Below are 26,363 nucleotides of genomic sequence, written 5' to 3' on the forward strand. Positions count from 1 at the left end.
CATTGACTTTTCTGGTTTCTGCTGACAAGCTCACCCTTTCCCTTCCTCCTTCCAACTCTTCTCCTTCCCTCTCTATTTACCTATTTCTCCTCACCTTGCTTACTGCTGTCTCCTACCTCCCTTCTTCACCTATTATCTCCTCCTGCCTTTGCGTCCATGCCTCCCCCCACCCCACTCTTCTGTTTGGATGCCTGCCAACATTTTCCATGCCTTGTTGAAGGGCTCAGGCCCGAAATGTCGGTTATATATTTTTACCTTTGCTATATAAAGGACACTGTTAGGTCTGCTGATTTTCTCCAGCATTGTATTTTTGCTTCAGTCATGGTGTCTACAGATTTTTGTGTTTTGCTACATGGTGCATGATGGAGGGTTTCAAGTTTCTGGATCATTGGCCTCTCTTCAAGGGAAGGTGAGACCTGTTCTGACACAATGGTGGGGGATTAATATCCTTGCAGGAAGGTTTGTTCGTGCTGGTCCAAGGTTTAAACTATATTTGCAGGGAGATGGGATCCAGAGTACCAGAGCAGATAGAGGAGTGGAGGGAAAAATTGATGTCAAAATTGCATGCACAATTGGAAGTCAATGGGTTGTACGTGGTGGAAATGTTCTCATGTGCATCTATCTCAATACAAAGAGTTATTGTTGTTTGTCCTTTGTAGTCGAAGATGACCATGGCTTCAAAATCAAATGGAAGATTGGTGGCTGTTGGTCGGAGGTGACTGGTGAGGCCAATCCCGGCCCTGAAGGCTGGCCCAAATGTGGGACACAAGTGGGTGGGTGCTGTTGTGACAATGAATGCTGCTTGGGCCTTGCGCACAGCACGCTTTCATTGCGCCTCGATGATGCGCCGGACTTCAGCTGCATGGGCTATTGTGGTATCTTGCTGTGCCAAGCTGGATGGTCGAGGGAAAGCGTTTCCTACATGCTGATGTTGACGCCCAGGCCTTTGAAGGACGCTCTGAGGCAGTCTTTGTAACATTTCTTCTGCCCCCCGACTGAGCGCTTGCCCTGACACGGTTCTCCGTACAGCAGCTGCTTAGGCAATCAGCAGTCTGGCATTCTGACCACATGTCCAGCCCACCTGGATTGAGCTTTCAGCAGGAGGGTGGAGACGCTACAGAGCCAAGAACGTTCCAGGATTTGGATGTCTGGGACAGTCCTGCCACCTGATGTGGAGGATTTTGCAGAGACAGGTCAGGTGAAAGTGGTTGAGCTGTTTGGCATGTCTGCTGTAGACAGTCCAGGTCTCGCTGGCGTAAAGGAGGGTGGTAAGGACCACTGCACAGTAGATCTTCAGCTTGGTGGCAAGACTGTGTCCTCTCCGCTCCCAGACGTTCTCACGGACTCTCCCAAATGCAGCGCTAGCTTTGGCAATCCTGTTGTTGATCTCATTGTCTATATTCATTGCGTGAGAGATTATGCAGCCCAGGAGGTGAAGTTGTCGACTGCCTGGAGGTTCTGGCCCTTCACCGTGATGCATGGCTCCTGGTATGTCTTTCCTGGGGCAGACTGATACTAACTTTGGTCTTTTTGATGCTGACAGTGAGACTGAAGTTGTCTCAGGCTTGTGAGAAGCTGTCCATTTCACGCTGCATCTTCTGCTTTATGAGGGCGTCGAGTTCTTCATAGATCTAGTCTTTAATGTCATCTGAGTTGGTCATGGGGCGTGGGCACTAATCAGTGGAGCAATCTTCTTGCTTGCAAGTGGAAGCTGGAGGGTCATCAGGTGGTTGTTGATGCCCTCTGGGTGCTTAGTGAGTTTACGGCTGAGACTAGAATTGATGGTAAATCCCACGCCTGCTTCTCGTTGTTCAGCACTGCTGTGACCACTCCAAAAGAACATGTATCCACCACTACGTTCTGTCAGCTGGCCCTTGTCTGCTAGGCCCTTGGCTGAGAGCTGCTATGTCTATGTTGTAGTGAGCTCGCTCTTTTGCAACCAGTGCAGTTCTTCTCTCCGGTCTGTCTTCCTTGATGTTATCTCGCAGAGTTCTCATGTTCCATGTGTCAAGGTTGAGCACCATCACTCTCTTCTTCACTGTTTTAGGTCGACTGCTATGAGGGATTCCCACCAGCTGTGGTAAGCTGGTCAGGGTGAAGTGAAGCAGACTATGTTTGAGGCAACTTTTCCAGCCCCTTCCTCCATGGAGGTGAGCAGAGCGAACCTAAAGAGGGCTGCTCAGACACCCTGGGGACTGCTGAACTCAACTGCTACTTCGATCCAGTAGAGAGCGACCCTATGCCCTTGGCCACCTGTGTGCAGGTTTGTGACTACAGCTGCCAGTGTATCTGTACCTGCTACTTCGCCACTCCCCCATTGCCGCAGGACTTTAGGTGTTGCATGTTGGGTTTGAAGTCATGACTTGCGCTTGACTTGAATTAAAGTGAGGGAGAGTTGCGCAGGTAGTCAGCCTCACTCTCTCGCCCCAGTCTACCTGGACCCAGTGCCAAGACATAGTCGAGACAGGTCAGGATGCAGTGGATGGCCAGCAGTGTCTCATTGTGCCCTCTTAGCACTCCACAACACACTGCTGAGAATCACCTTTCTCCCCGTTGAACCAGTGATGATTTCTTCTGCACAGTCCACCAAATCCAGGCTTCACATGCTAGGTAGACAAGCCTTGAGTGTTATGGGTCCTCGGCAATTCTTGCGGTGTGCTCGCAAGCCTTCCTACCCATTGTCAGGCATCCTCACCTGACTTTGCAGCTGTTGGGAGATGTCTCCTCTTCCACCTGCTCCATTGTTGGGATGATCACCTAGCGGTGTAGTAATGACACCATCTCCTCGCTTGTTTTCGCCCGCTAGTTTCTAGGGAGTGACACGAGGAATCAACAAGTAAGAGATTTAGGAGATGAGTGAGGTCAGTGATGCCTACCATCTCCACCTTAGTGAGGCGCAGTTATCAGCACTAAAGGTACTCCCTCTCCTCAGAGCACCCTACACCCTAATACAAGGAGTATTGAGAAGGCAGATGAGTCTAGAGGGTGGATTAGCACGCGGAATTATGACATTGTAGCCATTAGTGAAACTTGGTTGCAGGATGGTCAGGATGGGCATCTGTTCCTTCAGATGAGATAGAACAGGGAGATGAAAGGGGAGGAGTGACATTGCACATCAGGGAAAATATTACAGCTGTGCTCAGGCAGGGCAGACCAGAGGGCTCGTCTACTGAGGCGAGATGGGTGGAGCTGAGGAACAGGAAAGGTATGACCTCACTAATAGAGTTGTATTATAGATTGCCCAATAGTCAACGAGAATTGGAGGAACAAATTTGTAGAGAGATAGCAGACAGCTGCAGGAACCATAAAGTGGTGATGATAGGAGATTTTGATTTTCCACTTATTGACTGGAACTCCCACACTGTAAAAGGGCTGGATGGCTTGGAGTTTATCAGATCTGTTCAGGAAAGTTTTCAACATCATTCTATAGTCACCAAAAAGAGAGAGTGCAGTACTGGATCTCCTTTTAGTGAATGAGACAGGACAGGTGACAGAAGCATGTGTAGGTGAACATTTTGGGTCCAGTGATCATAATGTCATTAGTTTGAAGTTAATTATGAAGAAGGATAGGCTTGGGACTTGGACTGAGATTCTCAATTGGAGAAAGGCAAATTTTGAAGAAATGAGAGGATCTAGAATGCGTGCATTTGGATGTTGTTTTCAGACAAGGATGTGCAAGGTATGAAAAGAAAGGCAGCCCTATATTAAAACATGTAATTCTAATTTGGAAGAAAATTAATCAACATTTAGAGCTTAAATTGGGGCTGTCTCCAAAAGCACCCCTGGCTCCAAATAAACTGCTCCCTAGGTCTGTGGGTACAAAATCCAAGACACCTGTCATCATAATGGCTTCCACTGTTTAGAGGACTGTTATGAGCAGGGGCAGTTAATGTCATTTGAGCAGCTTAGAAATAAATATGGTTTTGGGTAAGGATGTGTGAGGTAAGTGAAGGACCTCAAATGTGAAATTTTGAGAGTATAGAGTTTGTATGTTTCTGTCAGGATTAAAGACAAAGTTAGCAGGCATAGGAGAACTTGGTTTTCAAGGGATGTTGGGGATCTGGTTCAGAAGAAGAGAGAGAGAGGTATATGACAGGTATAGGCAACACGAAGCAAATGAGGTACTTGGTAAGTATTTAAAAAAAAAAGCAGGTAAAACCTTAAAGTAATCAGGAAGGCTTAACCTTAAAGTAATCATATTGTTTTGGCAGACAATATGAAGGAAAATCCTCACATTTTCTACAGGTACATTAAGAGGAAAAGGGATATCCAAAAAGCTTGGGAATGGACATTTTTCAGAACTGGATTTTTGGATAACTGAATAGTGGCTTTTGGCAGCTCAGTAACATCAGTAGAATACTTGTATCAGTGGTTAAACAACAACAAAACAACAAGTGAAGGCTTTTTCAAGCATAAAATAAATAATGTTTAAATTCTTCTTAATATTTTAATTTTTTCAAGAGGCCTATAGAACATTATTATATAAATAGTATTTTAAAATTACAGTCTCATACGATTTCCCAAATCTCACCCTCCCATCTGCTAACATTAGAAAAATGGTGTTTGAGCTTGCCTTCATTAATGAGTCCAAGTCTAGATCTTTAGGAATTCAATGCTATTAACCTAACTATATGATTTAAACCTTTTTGGGGAAGTTAATTACATCCTTAAACCAGTATGATTCAAATAAGGTTAAATAATGTTTAAATTTTACCAAAAAACAATGTAATCTCTGCTTACAAAATAAGATGAATGCTGATCCCCAACACCTCCCCACCACTGCTGCTGATCTCTGAGACGACATTCATCCGTTCAGTGTCTCTCTTTCCGGCTGGTTCTGTGCTCTGTTGTTATCAAACTGGCACTAACACAGTGTCAGAACCCCATATGAGAACATTAGTTGAATATTTTTCAAATTTTGACGTCATATCACTGCTGAAATGAAGTTCAGATAACTGCGCTTTTCAAATAATCAGAAACTTGGTAAGTGAGTGACAAAATTGGTTCACTTGAAGATCAGAGTGGTTGGCTTTGTATGGAGCCAAAAGCCACTCAGAAGACAGGAACAGAGTCATGGGAAGTAAGGAAAATAAGCAGTGAGGTAATGGAACCTATTAAAATTTAAGGAGAAGGAAATGCTCATTGTCTTAAAGCAAATAAGGGTGGATAAATCCCCAGGACCTGACAAGATATTCCCTTGGACCTTGAGGGAAGCTTATGTAGAAATTGCAGGGGCTCTGGCAGAAATATTTAAAATGTCTTTGGCCATGGGTGTCTTACCAGAGGATTGCAGGGTTGCTCACATTGTTCTGTTATTTAAAAAGGCTCCAGAAGTAACCCTATGTGGACTTTAGTAAGGTCTTTTACAAGGACCTAAATGGGAGGTTAGTCAGGAATGTTCAAACGCTCTGTATTCATGGTGAAGTAGTAAACTGGATTCGACAATGGTTGGATGGGAGAAGCCAGAATGTAAGAGTAGATGATTGCTCCTCAGACTGGAGGCCTTGGGGATCGGTGCTGGAACCAATGTTGTTTGGCATCTATATCAATGATCTGGATGAGGATGTGGTAAATTGGATCAGCAAGTTTGGAGATGACACTCAGATTGTAGACGTTGCGGACTTAAAAGAACGTTGCAGAAGGATCTGGACCAGCTGTAAAAATTGACTTAAAAATGGCAGATGAAATTTAATGCAGACGTGTGAGGTGTGGCATTTTGGAAGGACAAACCAAGAAAGGAAATACATAGTATATGGTAGGGTATTGAGGTGTGTGGTAGAACAGAAAGATCTGGGAATACAGATGGATAATTCCCTGAAAGTGGCATCACAGGTGGATAGGGTTGTAAAGAGTGTTGTACCAAATAGCAGCAATAGAAATTAGCCCAGACAGTGTTATATTTAAAATAATTTAAATTATTAATAAACAATGATATACCATCTAATCTAATTAATTTACACTTATCTAAACTAATCTTATCTATACTTATTTAACTTAATGTCCAACTATGCGTGAAAATACTGGTGTGTGTGGAATACCACAAGCCACAACAGCTCAAGGGCCAGTTCTTGAAAGGTAGTTCCAAGTTCAGTTTCAGAAATCCCAATGTTGTCAACCAGGCTTGAAATTGATGCAACATACAGGCTTTGGATGGATGAGATACACAGGCCTTGGTGGATGCGACACGTGAGCTTTAGATGAAATTATCAGTTCATGAAGTGGGTGAAAGTGACCGGGGGATGACATTAATTGATTGATTAACTCACAAAACCTTTGTTGAGGTGTTTTCAACAAAGTGTCCTTTTTGGATGAGTGTCTACAGAAATTCCCCTCTTCTTTGGCTTAGGGGTCATGAAGCAAGTGATGCTCACAAAGCCTCCAGAATCCTTTACGCGGGGCAGCTGAACTTAAGTGACTCTCACTCTGTCACCATCCAAGCGCAATATTTCTTCTGCAAGAAGAAGCCATTTTCGTGGGTCAGTCGAACAAAAGTGACCTTTACTCTTTTCAGTCACAGTGGTCTTCTAATTTCTCTATCACAAACTGGAGGAAATCAGATAGAGGAATGAATATATAGGCAATCTATAACTAACAGGAGGAAATCAGACAGATTGTCTATAACCACATATGAGGCCAATCCAGCACAGCATTTCATAAGAGAGCTGTTTGCTCCTCTGCCATCTGTATTCTGTGTATTCAGTCTTATATGGTGTCTGCACCTGGGTTTTTGGGATTCTTCAAACGTACCCAATTTAGGAACATGATATCTTCAGTCTGCCAGGTTTGTTAGATCTGTTCTCTTAAAGTGACAGTCTCACACAAAAATGAACTGATAAATGGAAGTGTAGCATGTCAAATGACCCGAAGACTTGTTCACTCAAACCAAGGCTTTAATCAGCAAAAAACTGGAGCATATTACAGCACAGTCGACCAGTCCAGACTGACCTAGGTCTGGTTAGGAGTAGCCTTTTATGACCTGCCAGTAGGCGTGGCTACGGCTATCATCCAATCACAACAGCTATAAGCAAATATATACAAGTATACATTGGTGATAGTTTCCTGTACAAGAGCTTTTGGCATATTGGCCTTCATAAATCAAAATATTGAGTATAGGAGTTTGGAAATTATGGTAAAGTTGTATAAGACATTGGTGAGGCCAAACTTGGAGTATTGTGTACAGTTTTGGTCACCTAACTACAGGGGATGTGGCCTGGACTTCAAGAACTGTGTTACAGGGAAAGTTTAAATAGGTTAGGACTTATTACTTGGAGTGTAGAAGAATGAAGTGAGATTTGACAGAGGTATTTAAAATTATGAGGGGGATAGACAGAGTAAATGTAGATCGGCTTTTTCCCATGTGGATGAGTGAGACAAAGCAGAGGGCATGGGTTAAGGATGAAAGTGGAAAGGTTTAGGGGGAACATGAGTGGGAACTTCTCACAGAGAGTGGTGGGAGTGTGGAATGAGTTTCCATCTGAAGTGGTGAATGTGGGGTCAATTTTTACATTTATGAAAAATTTGGACGTACCTGGATGGGAGAGGTATGGAGGGCTATGGACTGGGGCAGGTCTGTGGGATTAGTCAAAAACATCATTCAGCACAGACTAGAAGGACTGAAGGGGCCTGTTTCTGTGCTGTAAAATTCTATGGTTCTAAGAGTCAAACTATCTTAACTTAAAATTTACTGGGCATTATCATCACTGAATCCCATTAAACCATTGAACAGAGGCTCTTTTGGATAAGTCGTGTAAATATTGATGTTTCAAGGGAATTATCACAGGCTAGGCTTTTTGCAGTAAATGACATGCTCACAATCCACAAACTGCAAATAGAGAGCATGATGAAATACCTACAACATTTACAGTGGCAATGGTGCCCAAAAAAAACTGATATCTAGAACAAATCAAATTATTTGATTTGCACTCTTTCTACCACCACCACATTTATTCCTTCCATCCTGCTAAGTGCCCTGTTTAAAAAATGGAATGCTATATTTTTGTCCAAGCTACTTCAGTGCATCTGCAAAACTCAATCAACAATATTAAATATTAAAGGCAGCAGGCAAATGGGAATACTCCTGCCAGTCATACCTTATTCTGCTTTGGAAAGCATTGCTCTTCATTGTTGCTGGGACTAAATCTAAGAACCCCTATCTAGTTTTATAATATCAGTACCATGATTAAGAACCACTCACCACCCCTTTCTCATTGGTAATAAATGCTGGCCACGCCATTGTCCATCTGCTTAAAATTGGATATGTGTAAATATTTTTTTTCAGCATGCTGTAGGAAAGGTGGATATATTGTGTGAATGTTATGGTGCATGTCCTGTAGTTTAATGGCATTGGAATTTCATATTAAAATGTATACACCAGAGTTTTAATGACACAATTCAAGTACTGCATGTCATTTGTTGTTTTTTTTAAAGCTTGCATTAGGCTAGGAGCTTAATCTCATCCTATAGATTTATTTGATGAATAATCAGACATTTTTCTTTTCTGAGATGCAACTGTGACTGCAGTATTTTACCTTTCTTCTAAATTTATGTGATATTTTCACAGAAGTCGCATTGTTCTGATTATAGTATAATGTTTGACTTTCTGGAATATTCTGTCACTTGAAATTTATTTTTGTTCTTTATTTAATGACATGTAACCAAGTAGAAATCCAGTTGCACTTTGAGGTTTTATGAACTGCAAATGAAAGTGCATTTTTAAATAAAACTGCCAGCATCAAAATAGGGTCATTAATTTTGCATTGAAATTAAAGTTTTTGGTAAACTATTTGAAACAACAGTATAATTTTTTCATAAATCTGGTAATATGGAATTTAAAAATTACGTTGCCTACTGCTTCAGTGCATGTCCATGGAATATTAATGCTGATAAATTCTGACAGATTGTCTTTTGAGATGCTTCAACAAAGCCACATAACCAACATGTGTACCACTGCATGACTTTCAGTTAGTCACTTTATTTAGCTGCAGATTTGCTGCCTAGTTGTACCAGATGAGGTATGCAATGCTTTTTTTTTGTTAAGAATAAAAATATTTGTGAATTTTGTTATAATGGAAAGAAATACCAGTGTGAGTAGAGGTTTTTCCTTTTTCAAGTTACAGAATTGTACTGCAAATGTTATAGTGGAGATAGGGTATTGCACTAGGGTACCTAACCTTGTGATTTAATGGTGTCTATATTGGGGAGTTAAAAATGCATTCATTCACTATAATGCAGAACACTAATGGTATTTAATCATTCTTAATTTTAATTGTTTTTGTACTCCTGAAGGCAAGTTTTCATTTTAAAATGCATCACTGTCCAAGGACTTTCATTTGCAATTTTCCAAAATCTACATTTTCAATCCTGTTAATCTGATATCGTTGATCAGTTTCCCCCTCCCCACAGTTTTTTAAAAAAATGAGCTTTCCTCGTGGAGTTGTGCTGTTCTTTTTTAACAATATTGCAGCCAGCTAGTGATATTCACAGATTAGTACTGTATTGTTTATTTATTATTGCATGTTTGAGAAGACAAAAAATATTTCTTGTGCATTATTCTTTAACCAAATGCAAGCTTAAATTGTTTTGCCTTATTTTACACAGCCAGTATATTTTTGAAGTATTTGATTTATTTGAAAAGACTGAAAAATTAAATTTTTAAAAGTGAGAAAATATTTATAATTCTTTGGATATACTGTAGTATTGCTGATCAGTGATGTGTATACACATTGTTCATTGAGCATAAGCAAAAAATGTTGGAATTTTTTTATATTTGCTTCTCTCATGTTAGTAATACTAAACTCTGAAGTTGGGAGGATTTTCAGTCTGCTGCTCATGTAAATTGACTCGCAAATGAATGTTGGCATGCAGCTAGTATTTTTATTTGGTTAATTGCCCAGTTGAAAATATTAACAAAGGACAGATGTTTTTCCAGTGCAGCTTTATTTAACACAATATACAAGTTTTATAAGAAAGCAATCCTTTCATTGTATTAGACATTTTTTAATGGCTTGTTGTTCTGAAAAAAAAAAGTTTTTGATGGAGAAGTTTTCTATTATGTGCAAATCTTACTTTTTGACAGTTTACAGATAGTCTTGTTCAGCCTAAATGTGCTGATCTGTAAGTGGATGGAAAATGGATGTACTGTATATGGGCTTTGTTAATCTTCAGAAATTTAGACTCTCTGTGATTTAATTTTGCTTAAGCAATTGAAATATTTTGGTAAGAATTATGGAGTTTAAACATAAAACTAAACATTGAATCAAATAAACTGAGGATGCTAGATTTTAGAATTTAAAAATTCTGGAACTGCTTGGAGGGTTGAGCATCTGCTATGGGGAGAGAAAATGAGTTGATGTTTCAAGTCAAATTCCTGTAGCAGTACTTTAAGCATTGTTTTTCTTTTTAAAATAGATCACATAAAATTAACTGTTTTTATACTTTGATACACGCGAGATCTGAAGGTGATTGCCAATCTTCCCATTTGTTTTTGGTTTTTGCAACTCTTAATTCTGACAAGTACGTTTGAATGTTTTTTTTTGATTGCCTTGACTCATTGAATAATCAGATGGATTTGAAAACTTTGTTACTGAATAGCATTGGTTTGAGCTTCAGATTTCAGTACCAGAGCATCACAGGGCTGTGTTCATAGCTTCCCTGCTCTACTCACTTTACACCTACGACTATGTGGCTCAGTACGACAATAACACCATCTACAAATTTGCTGATGATACCAGGATAGTGGGTTATATAGAGGAAGGGGATGAGTCAACATACAGGAGGGAGATTGAAAAGTTGGCTGAATGGTGCACCAACAACAATCTTGCACTTGTGCCACCAAAACTAAGGAACTGATTGTTGGCTTCATGAAGGGAAAGCTAGAGGTATACAATCCAGTGATCTTTGGGGAATCTGATGTGGAAAGGATGAGCAAATTTAAGTTCTTGGGAGTTACTATCTCAGAGGATATTTCCTGGACCAAACACATTAAGGCATTGTAAAGAAAGCACGTCAGTGCCTCTACTTCCTCATGGGTTTGCGGAGGTTTGGTATGTCACCAGAAACCCTGGCAAATTTCTACAGATGTTTGATGGAAAGTGTATAGACTGGCTGCATCATGATCTGGTATGGGGACATCAATACCTCTGAGCGTGAAGCTGTGCAAAACGTTGTGGATGCAGACCAGGACATCACAGGCAAAGCCCTCCCCCTACGGAGAATATCTGTAGGGAATACAGCCATCAAGAGAGCAGCAGCAATCATCAAGGATCCACACCACCCAGCAGATGCTCTGTTCTCGCTGTTGCCATCAGAAAAGAGATATAGGTGCCACAAGACTCACACCACCACCATCAGACTCCTTAGCCACAAACTCAATCAGGGAACAATTTAAGGACACATACTTGTACACTTTATTGTATTTTTTTAAAAATTATTTCTCTATTGCACAGTCAGTTTGTTTACATTGTTATCTGTTCACAGTTTTTTATTTGTTTACCATAGAATATTATAGCACAGAAATAGGCCTCTTCGCCCCTTCTAGTCTGTGCCGAACCATTTTCATTTTTTGCTTAGTCCCACTGACCTGCACTGTCCATAGCCCTCCATACCTCTCCTATCAGTGTACCTGTCCAAATTTCTCTTAAATTTTAAAAATTGAGCCCACATTCACCACTTCATCTGGAAACATGTTTCACACTCCCACGACTGTGCAAAGAAGTTCCCCCTAAACTTTTCCACTTTTACTCTTAACCCATATCTTGTTTGTATCTCACCTAAATGGAAAAAGTCTATCTACATTTACTCTTGTCTATCCCCCTCATAATTTTAAATACTTCTATCAAATCTCCCCTTATTCTTTTCCACTCCAGGGAATAAAGTCCTAACTTGTAACTCGGTTCCTGAAGTCCGAGCAATATCCTAGTAAATCTTCTGCCTTTTACAACTTTACCATAACATCCCAATTTTTGTACATTACTCAATACTTTAACTTATGAAGGCCAATATTCCAAAGGTTTTGTTTACAGCTCTATCCACCTGTGATGTCACTGTTAGGGAATTATGTATCTGTATATCAGATCCCTCTGTTCGACCACACTCCTCAGTACCCTACCATTTACCGTGTACGTCCTTTCTTGGTTTGTCCTTCCAAAATAAAACATCTCATACTTGTCGGCATTAAATTCCATCTGCCAATTTTCAGGCCATTTTTCCAGCAGGTAGATTCCTATGCAAGCTTTGTTAACCTTCTTTGCTGTCTACAACACCTCCAATCTTAGTGCATTCACAAACTTGCTGATCCATTTTACCACATTATCATTCAGATCATTGATATAGATGACAAACAACAATGGTCTCAGATTCCTGAGGCACACCACCAGTCACAGGCCTCCAGTTTGAGAAGCACTCTCTGGCTTCTCCCATCCAGCCATTTTCAAATCCAGTTCACTACTTCATCATGAATACCTAATGTCTGAACCTTCCTGACTGCATGCGGGACCTTATCAAAGACCTTACTAAAGTTCATGCAGAGAACATCCACAGCCTTTACTTCACCTTTCTTGGTAACCTACTCAAAAAAACTATAAGATTGGTTAAACACAACCTACCATGCACAATGCCATATTGGCTATCCTTAATCAGTTCATGGCTATCAAAATATTGTATATCCAATCTCTTAGAACACCTTCTAATAATTTACCTACTACTGATGTCAGGCTCAAGGGCCTATAATTTCCATGGTTACTTTTGGAACCTTTTTTTAAACAACGGAACAACATGAGCAATCCTCCAGTCCTCTGGCATCACACCTGTGGCTAACAGCATTTTAAATATTTCTGCAAGAGCCCCTGCAATTTCTACACTTGCCTGCCTCAAGGTCCAAGGGAATATCTTGTCAGACCCTGTGGATTTATCCACTTTTTGCATTAAGGCAGCAAGCACTTCCTCCTCTTTAATCTGTGTAGGTCTCATGACCTCACTTCTTGTTTTCCTTACTTCACACCATTTCCTGAGTGAATACTGATTTAAAAAAAAACATTTAAGACCTTTCCGATCTCTTTAGCTCCATACAACGCCAACCTGATCTTCAAGGTGACCAATTTTGTCCCTTACTATACTTTTGTTTAACCTGCCGATTTAAGGGGGTTCCTGTCCCCATGATGATACGGTAAGTGACGCGTCACATACCCAGGGGAAATATCGTTAAGACTCCCCTCCCCCCCACTGGCTGTCAGTTGCCCCCCAGCAAAGTCCCATTGCCGCAAACATTGAGTTGTCACAACTAGAGTGGCGTTCACAGCAATGGCAGTTCGTGGCCCTCCACTCCAATACCCTGCTGTGTCAGCGACCCCTCTCTTGCTGATCGTGGCACCCCCCCCCCCCAAGGCAGCGACCTCCTGATTGTGGTCCCCATTCATTTCCCCTCATGGCAGCGACTCCTCTTTCCCATTCCGATCGCCGCAGGCATTTATTGGTCGGCCATTATTGTTTTCAAGCTGCCGGAGGACGTGACCTGGTTAAGTTTAACTGGGTTCCCTGACTACCTCTGAGGTAGGCAGGGACCTGGTTGGATTTAGACCATGTTGACCGGGACGGATCCTGCCCATTTTGCACGATAGCTTGAAAGGGCCTATTGTCTGCCAAAGCAACTTCGTGTCTTCCTTTAGGCTTCCTTATTTCTTTAGGTTTTTCTTGCATTTTTTCCATTCCATTTTTTCATTTGCTCTATTTTGCCTATACCTGTAATACTCCTCTCTTTTCTTTTGAACCAGATCCCTATTATCCCTTGAAAACCAAGACTCTCTATGTTTTCTAACTTTGTCTTTGATTCTGACAGGAAGATACAAACACTGTTCTCTCAAAATTTACCCAAAAATGTCATCTACTTACCTCGCACACCCTTTTTTTTGGAAAATTCTATTAATAAGTTTTGAAATTCATATAGTGATCAATGTTCATCCAAACTTACAGTCATCATTTCTGTAGAAGTTTCACCATTGAGTTTGAGCTCTGGTTTTTCCACCCTCCCCCTGTTATCACACACAACAGACTACATAACAACCAACATTCAAAACGCTCACAACAAAGGTTAAAAACTAAAATCAGGGATATGTGGATTGTTTTACACCCTGGCGGCCTGTGACCCAGCTATTATCCTATCCATGGTGTAAATTTTTTTCTTCCAATTGGAAAGCTTCAAAAACCAGCATTCTTTTTCCTGGTGTGATAGAGAGAGAGAGAGAGAGAGAGAGAGAGAGAGAGAGAGAATTTCTGGGGCAGCTGGCTTTTGTTCTGAAATCCGTTTGTTATTCCAAGTCCGACTCCCACCTCTGCCTTGACTTGTAAGTCCTGGTTTAGCCTCCCCACACCCTGCCTAAAGTAAGAAATGCATCGCCTAAATTAACTTCCACGTTTTTCCACTTCAAATCAGTCTCTATATCATTGTACTCTCGTAGGACCGTAGTTGGACCTAGTTTGTCCCTCAGAGATTATTTTATTTGTAGATATCTGTGGAATGTCCTATTTGGTAAACCATTTTTATTTCTAAGCTGCTCAAATTACATTACCTGCTCCTGCACTGAACACCATTATGATGACAGGTGTCTGCGATTTTGTTACCCACAGTCCTTGGGAACAGTTTTTTTGGAGACAGTCCCAAATGAAGCCCTATATGTTGATTAATTTTCTTCCAATTTAGAATTACATGTTTTAATATGGGGCTGCTTTTCTTTTCACACCTTGCACATCCTTGCCCAAAAACAACATCCAAATACATGCATTCTAGATCCTTTCTCATTTCCACAAAATTGGCCTTTTTCCAATTTAGAATCTCAATCCAAGGTTCAGGCCTTGGATTAACTTGAAACTAATGACATTATGATCACTGGACCCAAAATGCTCCCCTACACATGCTTCTGTCACTTAACCTGTCTCATTCGCTAAAATGAGATCCAGTATTGCATTCTCTCCAGTTGGTGCCTCTATACTAATTAGAGAGCTAATTAGGTGAGAAATGAATTGGCTAATTAATTGAAACTAATAGATCAACAATATGCTATGACTTTGAAACCTGAGTTTTATATTAAAAAAGTCAAACTTAAAACTAAGTATGATTTACCTCTTACTTATCCTATTCAGACTCAACATTTGCAAAGTAAATTGCAATTCTACATATATGGAGATAAAACAGGAAAGTTATTAGCTAATCAATTGAAAGGCTTCACTGCTAAGCAAATTATTTCAGAAATTTGTAAAGGTAATGGGGTGATTACCACTGACCATTGAGATAAATGAAGCTTTTCTACAATTTTATTCTAATCTCTAGAAATCAGAATCTCCTAAAGATTCAGTCTCTGGAGAAATGTTTTAATAAGCTGATTGCTCCTTTGTTTTCCTCATAAGACCAGTTACTGTTCAATAAGCCTGTCTCCTCTGTTAAGATTGCTGCAATAATGAACTCTTTACAATCTGGCAAAGTTCCTGGTTCTGATGGTCTCCCAGCTGAGTTTTATAAAACCTTTTCACAATCTTTGGTATCCTATTTAGATTCAGTGTTTTCTGAAACTTTTACTGTTGGGAAATTACCTGCCACTTTTTAAATGAAGCTTCAATTTTACTTATCCCCAAAAAGAACAAGGATTTATCTGATTGTTCCTCTTTTAGGCCTATTTCTCTTTTGAATGCTGATGCTAAGATTCTGTCTCAATTATTGACATAGGTTGGATAATATTATGCCTATTATTTCTGAATATCAAACCAGATTTATTAAGTGGCGTTACTCGAGTTTAATATCTGTTGTTTATTAAACATTCTTTACTCCCCTTCTGTCCTCCTCCTGTGTTATCTCCCTAGATGCTGAAAAAGCATTTGATAGGGTAGAATGGGACTGTCTATTTAAAGTAGTAGAAAAATTTAACTTTGGCTCTAAATTTATTAATTGGATCAAATTGTTATACTAATCTTGTGTTATTTCAATTTTTACTAACTCATTAAAATCCAAACCTTTTAATCTTTGCCGTGGGACAGGCAAGGTTGTCCTCTTATTGTTTTATTATATAATTTAGCATTAGAACTATTGGCCTGACCTTTAAGCAATCTAGTGATATCTTTGGAATTTTAAGAGGTGGAATTGTTCACAAGGTTTATGCGGATGATTTAAAAAAAAATTATATTTCCAATCCTGATCATTCAATCCCATCTATTTTGTCACTGTTCCACCAATTTGGTCAATTTTCAGGGTATAAATTAAATCTTCAGAAAAGTGAGCTGTTTGTATTGAAATCTGGTTCCCTACATACTGTTTTTTTTTCTTTTAAAATAGCTGGAAGTCAATTTAATTTTCTGGATCTCACTATTACTGAAAATTACAATAATCTGTTTAATGAGAATTTTTTTACTTTATTGAATTATGTTAAGAAGTCCTCCATGGTCTCCTCTTTCAATGTCCTTAATTGGGTGAATTAATGCTGTCAAGATGAACATTTTGCCTAAGTTTTTATTCATCTTCCAAGCTGTTCCTGTTTTTGTTCCTAAAACTTTTTTATTCACTTGACTCAATTATTTCATCATATATTTGGAAAAGTAAGTGTCTTTGTCTTAGTAAAGTTTTTCTATAAAATCTTAAAAAGAAAGATAGTTTGGCATGACTTAATTTTATATTTTACTATTGGACAGCTAATATTATATGCTTCAATTTTTGGATTCATTATAGGACAGAATGGATGCTTTAAATTGGATTAATTTAGAAATTAATTCTACTAAAAGTACTCTTATTTTAATATGGAGCATCGTTACCTTTTTAATGGTGCTTCAAAGTTAACTGATAATTTTGTTGTTAAACATACTTTGAGAATTTGGTTTTAACTTAGAAATCTTGGATTTTTACTAGCTAGCCCAATATTATCTAATTCTCTTTCCTCAGCTTTTAGTGTATGGTGTAAATTGGGTATCCAGTCCTTTCAACGTTTATTTATTGATAATAATTTAGCTTCATTTGAACAACTATCTTCTAAATTCAAGCTACTCAAGTATCATTTCTTTAGATATCTACAGATTAGGAATTTTTTGAATTCTTTATTGTTGAGACTTCAGGACATTTATATTAATATTGTTTGGATGATTTATAAATTTAAACCAATTTTAATGAAAAAGCTGATATCAGCTATATATGATTTATTATTAAATTCTAGGGACAGTTTCCTAGATAAGATTAAAAAGTTATGGGAACAAGATCTTTAGCTTTCATTTTCCGATATTACATGGGATTCTATTTTAAAATTAGTAAATTTTTATTTTTTTGCCCATCACTCACTTCTACAATTTAAAGTTGTAAATCGACCCTACTTTTCTAAAGTTCAATTGGTTAAATTTTACTCCCAGTATTTCTTTGCAATATGACAGGTGTAAGACTGAAAACTGTACTCTGTTACACATGTTCTGTTCTTTACTTCTCTTTCCCTTTTATTGGGAAGTTTTTTTTTATCTTTAATGTAAATCTTTAACTGTCCTATTTGGATTAACTAAAATGACTGACTTAAATTTAACAGTCTCTCAATTCCATGTAATCTCCTTTGTTTCCCTGATTGCTAGACATTCAGTACTGATGAAATGGGAAGGTGCTGTCCCTCCTTCATGTACTCAATATATATCTGATGTGATGGCATGTTTAACTTTAGAAGAAAATCAGATTCTCTACCAATGTAATGGGTTTGATTTTTTTTTAAATTTATGGGATCATTTTATCAACTACTTTCATAATTTATAAGATTATTTTTATTCAGATTTAGTGTGTGGTACAATGAACAAAGCACAACAGGAGTCGTCTGTGAGCTGAACCAACAGAACTGTTTAATGGAATCTTCGCAGTAGTTTAACTAAATACAGTTGGAGTGCTATCACTATCACCTGACCTCTGAAGTCACACAACTCCCAGAGTTCTTTGTGCCCCCCCCCCCAAACTGATTCTGCGAGGGCACACAACTACAGACACCAGAAATGGAATTTGGAGGTGACACCGCATTCTCACTTATATGACTAGAACAGGCTGGCGGATTCCCTCTGTGCCAGGGGCATTCTACCTGTACTGGTTAGTCCAGGTCCAAATGAACTGGCTTAAGGCGATCTACTGAAACAATCACTTGTTTTCCGCCCATGTCTAGAACAAACGTTATGGCTTTGTTCTGCAGCATCTTAAAAGGGCCCTTGTATGGCCATTGCAATGGTGTCTTGTGGGCATCCCTGCAAAGAAACATACTGGCAGTCCTTAAGCTCGGCTGGAATGTTGGAAGTCCATACTGGGTGGTCAAGACCAGAGCCAGTGCCCCCACTTTCTCTCTCAGGTGTGACATTGAGTGCAAAGATAGTGTTGGTGCACCATTCAGAATAACATTGAAAATAACATTTTGGGTTATTCCCTATTTATTTCTCAATTGTTCAAATGACATTAACTGACCCCTTTCAATGTTTTTGTTGATAATGATTGTAAAATAAGGATTGAAACTGGGAAAAAAACATAATTTATGGTTGCTTTGACCTTGACAACCTTCAATTTTATTTTTAATCAACTAGGGTTAACTGCTCCATTTATTTGTTCTAATTTGAATAAATTGTTATTCATAATTGTTTTTAATGCAGTACAAATACATTCCTTTTTCATTTCCCAGGTGGTATCATGGAAAACTGGACCGTACAATCGCTGAAGAGCGGCTTTGTCAGGCGGGCCGACCAGGAAGTTACCTCATCAGAGAAAGTGATCGAAGGCCAGGTTCATTTGTGCTTTCGTTTCTAAGTAACACAGGCGTGGTCAATCATTTCAGGTGAAAAGTTAAATATTTTGCATATAGTGATCATGTTGGGATTGGGGGGAGCTTGCAGAGAGGTGCGGTGGTGCAGATGAAGAAACTAAGAGATTTGATGTTTGTGTTTCCTTGAAATTCCTTTTACAACATGCTTTGTTGGTTACAGTTGCTTAATTATTTCCTGACCAACGTAACAAAACGAATATACTGTATTTCTTCACTGGCCAGTGATTATTTTGAAAATGTTTTTAAGCAGTTCCACCCTCTATAATAGTCAAGAACTTGTTAGCTTGATTCTTGAGTGACCACAAAGTTGGTCAAGTTACTTGAAATGTTGTTATTAATGTGCAATTTTTATCAAAGGTGTAAAATCCTACTGATTCTGAGATTGTCAGAAAATAGTCACAATTTGGGAAAACAGTTGAACGAGAAAATTGGTGTTGTTTGTGATACTTAATTCATTTATGAAAAAGGTCACTTGTGTGTGAAGTAACTACAGCTCTCTTCCCCCCTCCGCCCACAATACTACAGGGAGGGGAGGGTGTGTTCACAGTATCTATAACACAAAGCCAATGTCATCTGCGTATGCTGTAAACTGTTAGTTTTTTAAAAAAAATGTTTTATTTACCTTCACATAAATTCTTTGAGAGTGAATTTTTGTATCTCAAATTTTTGTGTAGCAATTTGTGAATTCTGTAAGATGAATTTCCATTACCCATAATGTGTGGGTTGCATGTAATGTATTCTGAAGATTAATTTTAATGTCACAGCAAATAATGACTAATCACAGAAGTGGGAGCTTTCTGTTACCTAAATGTTGAATTCAGCTGAATTTGCTGTTTTATTTAATTGAGATGTGAGTTAGTTTTACCGGTTGCATAACTTATCACTCTAAAATATCAATTTTACTGCTGTGTCTTGGTTTGTGGTGAGTTGTGAGCTCCATAGTAGATGTAAAATATGATTTAATCATTTAATTGTTATGTCACGGATGGCAGTCTCTTCAATCTGAGGCGCCTGCAAGCTCACACCAAGACACAAGAGAAACTTGTCCGTGAACTACTCTTTGCAGACGATGCCGCTTTAGTTGCCCATTCAGAGCCAGCTCTTCAGCGCTTGACGTCCTGCTTTGCGGAAACTGCCAAAATGTTTGGCCTGGAAGTCAGCCTGAAGAAAACGGAGGTCCTCCATCAGCCAGCTCCCCACCATGACTACCAGCCCCCCCACATCTCCATCGGGCAAAAACGGTCAACCAGTTTACCTATCTCGGCTGCACCATTTCATCAGATGCAAGGATCGACAACGAGATAGACAACAGACTCGCCAAGGCAAATTGCGCCTTTGGAAGACTACACAAAAGAGTCTGGAAAAACAACCAACTGAAAAACCTCACAAAGATAAGCGTATACAGAGCCGTTGTCATACCCACACTCCTGTTCGGCTCCGAATCATGGGTCCTCTACCGGCATCACCTACGGCTCCTAGAACGCTTCCACCAGCGTTGTCTCCGCTCCATCCTCAACATCCATTGGAGCGCTTTCATCCCTAACGTCGAAGTACTCGAGATGGCAGAGGTCGACAGCATCGAGTCCACGCTGCTGAAGATCCAGCTGCGCTGGATGGGTCACGTCTCCAGAATGGAGGACCATCGCCTTCCCAAGATCGTATTATATGGCGAGCTCTCCACTGGCCACCGTGACAGAGGTGCACCAAAGAAAAGGTACAAGGACTGCCTAAAGAAATCTCTTGGTGCCTGCCACATTGACCACCGCCAGTGGGCTGATATCTCCTCAAACCGTGCATCTTGGCGCCTCACAGTTTGGCGGGCAGCAACCTCCTTTGAAGAAGACCGCAGAGCCCACCTCACTGACAAAAGGCAAAGGAGGAAAAACCCAACACCCAACCCCAACCAACCAATTTTCCCCTGCAGCCGCTGCAACCGTGTCTGCCTGTCCCGCATCGGACTTGTCAGCCACAAACGAGCCTGCAGCTGACGTGGACTTTTACCCCCTCCATAAATCTTCGTCCGCGAAGCCAAGCCAAAGAAGAATTAGTAGGTACATGTGAGCTGTTATGTGCACTTCCGGTAGACTCAAAGTTTTCTGCAGCCGATTTAGAATATTTATGCTTCTGCAAGTTGGAATTGATGGGGACTTTTTGCCTTGGAGCATTTTAGAAGTTTAGCACAAAGCCTTGGAGACAGATGAATGAGAATCCTATGTGCATAGTTAGCTGTAATATCCAAAATGTGATCTCTTTGCAGTTATGTTGTGGAGGAAATCCAATGCTTCTCTGGATTATTTTTCTGCTTTCTTTGCAACTGCTAATAACCTGTGTCCATATCATGTACAACCAGCAATTTTTTACATTCAGTGACTTGACCAGATTATTTGAACTACAATTTCTAAAACTTATCGTATTGTGTTTGTTTCAGAATCTTTGCAATGTGCGGTGATTATTATATTGGAGGACGACGGTTTTCTTCGCTTTCAGATCTGATTGGCTACTATAGTCACGTGTCCTGTCTACTGAAAGGAGAGAAACTGTTGTTTCCTGTTGCACCTCCAGAGGTAAATGTAGAAATTAATTATATTGATACAACATTTGTTGTTGTAATATAGGTAACTCAGATGAGGCCATGGTGGCACATCCATTGTTCCCTTCTAGAACCAGTGTTGGCCAAACTTGCTTAAGATAAGAGACAATAGATAAACTTCAGATATTTGAGAGCCACGATCCATGGTGGATTGCGTGTTTTTACTCTTAAGTGCACATTTGGATACAAAACATTTTGATAAATGTTAAGAAATACATGTATGTAATAATATTTGTTCATGTATTAAGTTTTTAAACTGCTAATTTGCAATAGTTTCAATAATCAAAATGTACACAACATATACTTGTTTAATAGTTGAATTTTGTGGATCAATTTTTAGGGTAAAATTTAGGGGGTCAATTATTACACTCTGTGGTAAGTACTTGAGTTGTTCAAGGCATCAGGAGATCAGAGGCAACCGGCAGGGATGAGGTGGTAAGTCTGCGTTCGAAATGTCGGGAGCTCTGATGGGTGGGTGGCTAGGATGTCGGGAGCTTGGACAGGCAGCTGGGGTTTTGGGAGCTCGAATGGGTGGATGGTCGGGGTATCGGAAGCTCGGATAGGTGGGCAGCTGGGGTTTTGGGAGCTTGGATGAGTGGGACAGTGGTGGCGGCATCAAGAGCTCTAATGGGTGGGTGACCGGGGCAAGAGATGGCAGTCGGAATGTTGGAAGCTCGGATGGGTGGTGGTCACAGTATTGGGAACTAGGATAGCTGGGACGTCGGGAAGCTGGGGCGTTGTGAGCTCAGATAGGCGGGCGGGCGGCCGGGGGGTGGGGTCAGGAGCTCTCAGGGGTGGGCGGCCGGGGGCTCAGGAGCTCCCGGGGGCAGGTGTTGTGAGCTCCCATGGACAGGCGGCCTGGTTCCACTAACACTCTGCTTAATCCACTGTCCGCAACACAGCCACATGTGCCACAATCATGTGATCGCGAGCCACACCCACTATCATTAATTAGCGAAAATACCTCTGCGAGCCGCACATTCATGTCAAAGAGCTGCATGTGGCTCGTGAGCCCCTGGTTGGCCACTCCTGGTATAGATAACGTTGCCTAAACACTTCAAAAATGCTATTGCTGACTGATTTGAGTGAACTTGTTGGCCTCATTGTTTAAGTTTTGATAAGTCAGCAGTTTCTGCAGCTGCTGATCTGCATATTTAACATGTCCAGATAAATGTACAAATCAGAAAGCCACTGCCCTCCAGCCATGGAATTGAATACACTCTTTTTTGCATGGAGAGTCTGCATTGAAAAAGACCTAGGTAAGGTAGGTGTGTGTGTGTGTGTGTGTGTTGGTGTGTGTGTGTTGGTGTGTGTGTGTGTGTGTGTGTGTGTTGCAAGGGTCTTGGAATGAAGCAATTAGAGATGAGTTAATGTTTGGGAACCATTAAACTATAGAACACTACAGCACAGAAACGAGTCCCTTTGACCCTTCTAGTCTGTGCTGAACCATTTTTTTCCCTCTTCCCTCTGAACTGCACCCATTCCATTGCTCTCAATACATCTCCTATCCATGTATCTCCAAATTCTTCTTAAATGTTAAAATTGAGCCCACATTCGCCATCTCAGCTGGCAGCTCGTTCCACACTCCCACTGCTCTCTGAAGAAGTTCCCCCTAAATTTTTCCACTTTCACCCTTAACCCATCTCCTCTGGTTTGTATCCCATCTACCCTCAGTGGAAAAAACTTATCTACATTTACTGTTGTTGCCCCTCGCAATTGTAAGTACCTCTTTCAAATTTCCCCTTGTTCTTCTATGCTGCAGGGGATAAAATCCTATCCTGTTTAGGAACTGAGTTACAGGGAAGGGTTAAAGTTTGGATAACATCTAAGGGCGGCACGGTTGGCGTAGAAGTTAGGGCAATATATTTACAGTGCCAGTGATAGGGACTGGGGTTCAAATCCTGTGCTGTTTGTAAGGAGTTTGTACATTCACCCCGCATCTGCGTGGGTTTTCCCTCGACACTTCGGTTTTCTCCCACTGTTCAAAACATGCCAGGTTACTTGGGTGTAAACTGGCAGCACAGACTTCTGCACTCTTTCTATCTTATTGATGTCTTTCCTGTAGTTGGGTGACCAAAACTGCACAAAATACTCCAAATTTAACTCACCGATTGTTATGTTTGTTCCTTGAAGAAGAACAACCTTGTGTGGTTTTAATGCTTAAACAGTGTTATTTAATTTTAAGCTGTTTGAACCAACAACGCACTTGACTTCGTCGTAGTCTACTTTTTGTTCCAGTGCCTACTGGGAAATGTTGTTCTTTATTTCTCACGCATAATAGCACATCTTTCCTCTTTTTTTAAAAAAAAAAGAAAAAATGCAAACACAATACTACATTACAAAGGTATCTACGTTCCGTGGCTAGTCTCTTCCCACTCAGCAGCTTTCAATCAGTCTCCGAGGTGGTATAATAGTCCTTTTTGGTCTGGTATGTGTTTCCATTGGTGTGTTACTTACATTTACTGCATTAGTACTTGTGTCTTTCTGTGAACTCTGAACAACATATTCCTTTTCTACATGTGCTGGACCCTTTTGTGTTCTGACAGATGACCATGGGTTGGAGCTTGTTGTCATAGATTCACACGGTTCCTTCTCTGAGGTGTTCATCCCTCTGTCTGGATCTGGTAGGAATGTGGATCTATTTCCTCTTGCACACATCCTTGCATGGACCTATTTCCTCTTGCACACAACCTTGCATGGACCATGTGCCAGAATTGTGACCTTGGATTCGTACTTGAACTCCAGGCTTCTGGACTGGTCGACTTTTCACAGTCTTATCATGATACTGTGTCTGTTTTACTTTCTCTTCCACTTTAGCCTGTTTGACTTTGTCTGCTCCTTTAGGTGTCAACAGATTTTCATGCATTGGAAGGTTGGTCCGTATACATCAACTCATCAGCATTAGGGCAGGATAAAGGCCATTTTGTAGTGGTGCACTTCTGTGAATTATTAAACTTCTATGGAAATACTCTCATTCATCATTTGCTTTCTTCATGACGCTCTTCACCACCTTGACAGAACTCTCTACTAGGCCATTCGAATTTTGGCGATGTGGGCTTGAAGTTATATATCGAAAACCCCAACTATTGGCAAAGGACTCAAATTCACTGCTTGAAAATTGAAGACCATTGTCTGATACTACTTCTTAAGGAACTTCCTTGTCTTGCAAACACATTTTTCATGAAAGCGATAACTGCTTTGCTGGATGTTTACAGCAGTGTTGCTACCTCTGGGTAATTGAAAAAAATAGACTGTTTCTACTATATGACTACCTAACAGTAGTAGAGAGGTTGGGGATGGCATTAAACAGGAAATTGGAAATGCGTGCAACAAAGGCAAAGCAGTTAATAATGGGTGACTTTAATCTCCATATAGACTGGATGAATCAGATTGGTATGGGTACTGATGAGGATGATTTCTTAGAAGGTATACGGGATAATTTTCTAACCCAGTATGTTGAAGAACCAACGAGGGAACAGGCCATTCTAGACTGGGTTCAGAGAAATGAGGAAGGGTAAGTTAACAATCTTGTTGTGCGAAGCCCTTTGGGCAAGAGTGACCACAATATGGTGGAATTTTACATTAGAATGGAAAGTGACAGGGTTAATTCTGTAACTCAGGTTCTGAACTTAAAGAAGGGTAACTTTGAGGGTATGAGACGCGAATTGATTAAGTTAGATTGGCAAATGTTACTTAAAGGATTAACTGCAGAAAGGCAATGGCAAGGATTTAAGGATCACGTGGATGAAATGCAGCGTTTGTTCATCCTGGTTTGGAAAAAGAATAACTCAAGGAAGATAGTGCATCCTTGTATAACAAGGGAAATCAGGGAGAGTATCAAGTGTAAAGAGGAAGCGTATAGACTAGCCAGGAAAGACAGAATACCAGAGGATTGGGAGAAATTCAGAGTTCTATAGAGGAAGACAAGGGGATTAATCAGGAAAGGCAAAAGAGATTATGAAAGAAAGTTGGCAGGGAACATAAAAATGACTGCAAAAGTTTTCATAGATATGTAAAGAGAAAGAGACTAGTAAAGACAAATGTGGGTCCCTTGCAGTCAGAAACAGGTGAATTGGTTATGGGAGACCAATTAAATAACTACTTTAGTTCGGTCTTCACGAGTGAAAATATGAATAGTCTTCAGGAAATAATAGGGGACCATGGGGCTAATGTGACGGAAGGACTGGGGAAAATAAGTGTAAGTTATGAGGTTGTGTTGAATAAATTGAAGGGATTAAAGGCAGACAAGTCCCCAGGGCCAGATGGTCTGCATCCCAGAGTGCTAAAGGAAGTAGCCCATGAAATAGTGGATGCATTGTTGATAATTTTTCAAAACTCTTTGGATTCTGGAGTAATTCCTGAGGACTGGAGGGTGGCTAAAGTAACTTCACTTTTTAAAAAGGGAGGGAAAGAGAAATCAGGGAATTATAGACCAGTTAGCTTGACATCGGTAGTGGTGAAAATGTTAGAGTCAGTTATTAAAGATGTGATTGCGGCACATCTGGAAGGTGGTGAATTCATTGTTCAGAACCAGAATGGATTTTATGAAGGGAAAATTGTGTCTGACTAATCTTATTGAATTTTTTGAGGATGTAACTAGTAGAGTGGATAGGGGAGAACCAGTAGATGTGGTTTACCTGGATTTTCAGAAGGTTTTTGATAAGGTCCCACACAAGAGATTACTATACAAACTTAAGGCACACGGCATAGGGGATATGGTATTGAGGTGGATAGGGAATTGGTTGACAGATAGGAAGGAAAGAGTAGGAATAAATGGGTACTTTTCGGAATGGCAGTCAGTTACTGGTGGGGTACCACAAGGCTCAGTGCTCGGACCCCAGTTATTTACGATATATATTAATGATTTAGATGAGGAAATGGCAAACAGCATTTCCAAGTATGCAGATGACACGAAGCTGGGTGGGATTGTAAGCTGTGTAGAGGCTGTTAAGTGTGTGCAGGGTGACTTGGACAAG

At 40.3% G+C, this 26,363-nt stretch overlaps 1 protein-coding gene across 7 annotated transcripts in view; it reads left to right on the forward strand.

Moving 5' to 3' along the window:
* rasa1a (RAS p21 protein activator (GTPase activating protein) 1a) overlaps positions 1-26,363 on the forward strand; it is a 232,161-nt gene that overhangs the window by 25,363 nt on the left and 180,435 nt on the right. For 4 of the 7 annotated variants that reach the window (XM_069890428.1, XM_069890408.1, XM_069890418.1 and 1 more), the window contains exons 2-3: positions 18,657-18,809; positions 21,226-21,361. In XM_069890428.1, the coding sequence (XP_069746529.1) occupies positions 21,236-21,361 (126 nt within the window). In that variant the 5' untranslated portion in view covers positions 18,657-18,809; positions 21,226-21,235. Of the gene's footprint in view, positions 1-2,047; positions 2,264-18,656; positions 18,810-21,225; positions 21,362-26,363 lie in introns of all 7 variants that reach the window. The other 3 variants (XM_069890456.1, XM_069890437.1, XM_069890446.1) reach the window with 1 other exon arrangement.

Source organism: Narcine bancroftii, chromosome 1, assembly GCF_036971445.1.
Source record: "Narcine bancroftii isolate sNarBan1 chromosome 1, sNarBan1.hap1, whole genome shotgun sequence".
NCBI classification, from domain to species: domain Eukaryota; kingdom Metazoa; phylum Chordata; class Chondrichthyes; order Torpediniformes; family Narcinidae; genus Narcine; species Narcine bancroftii.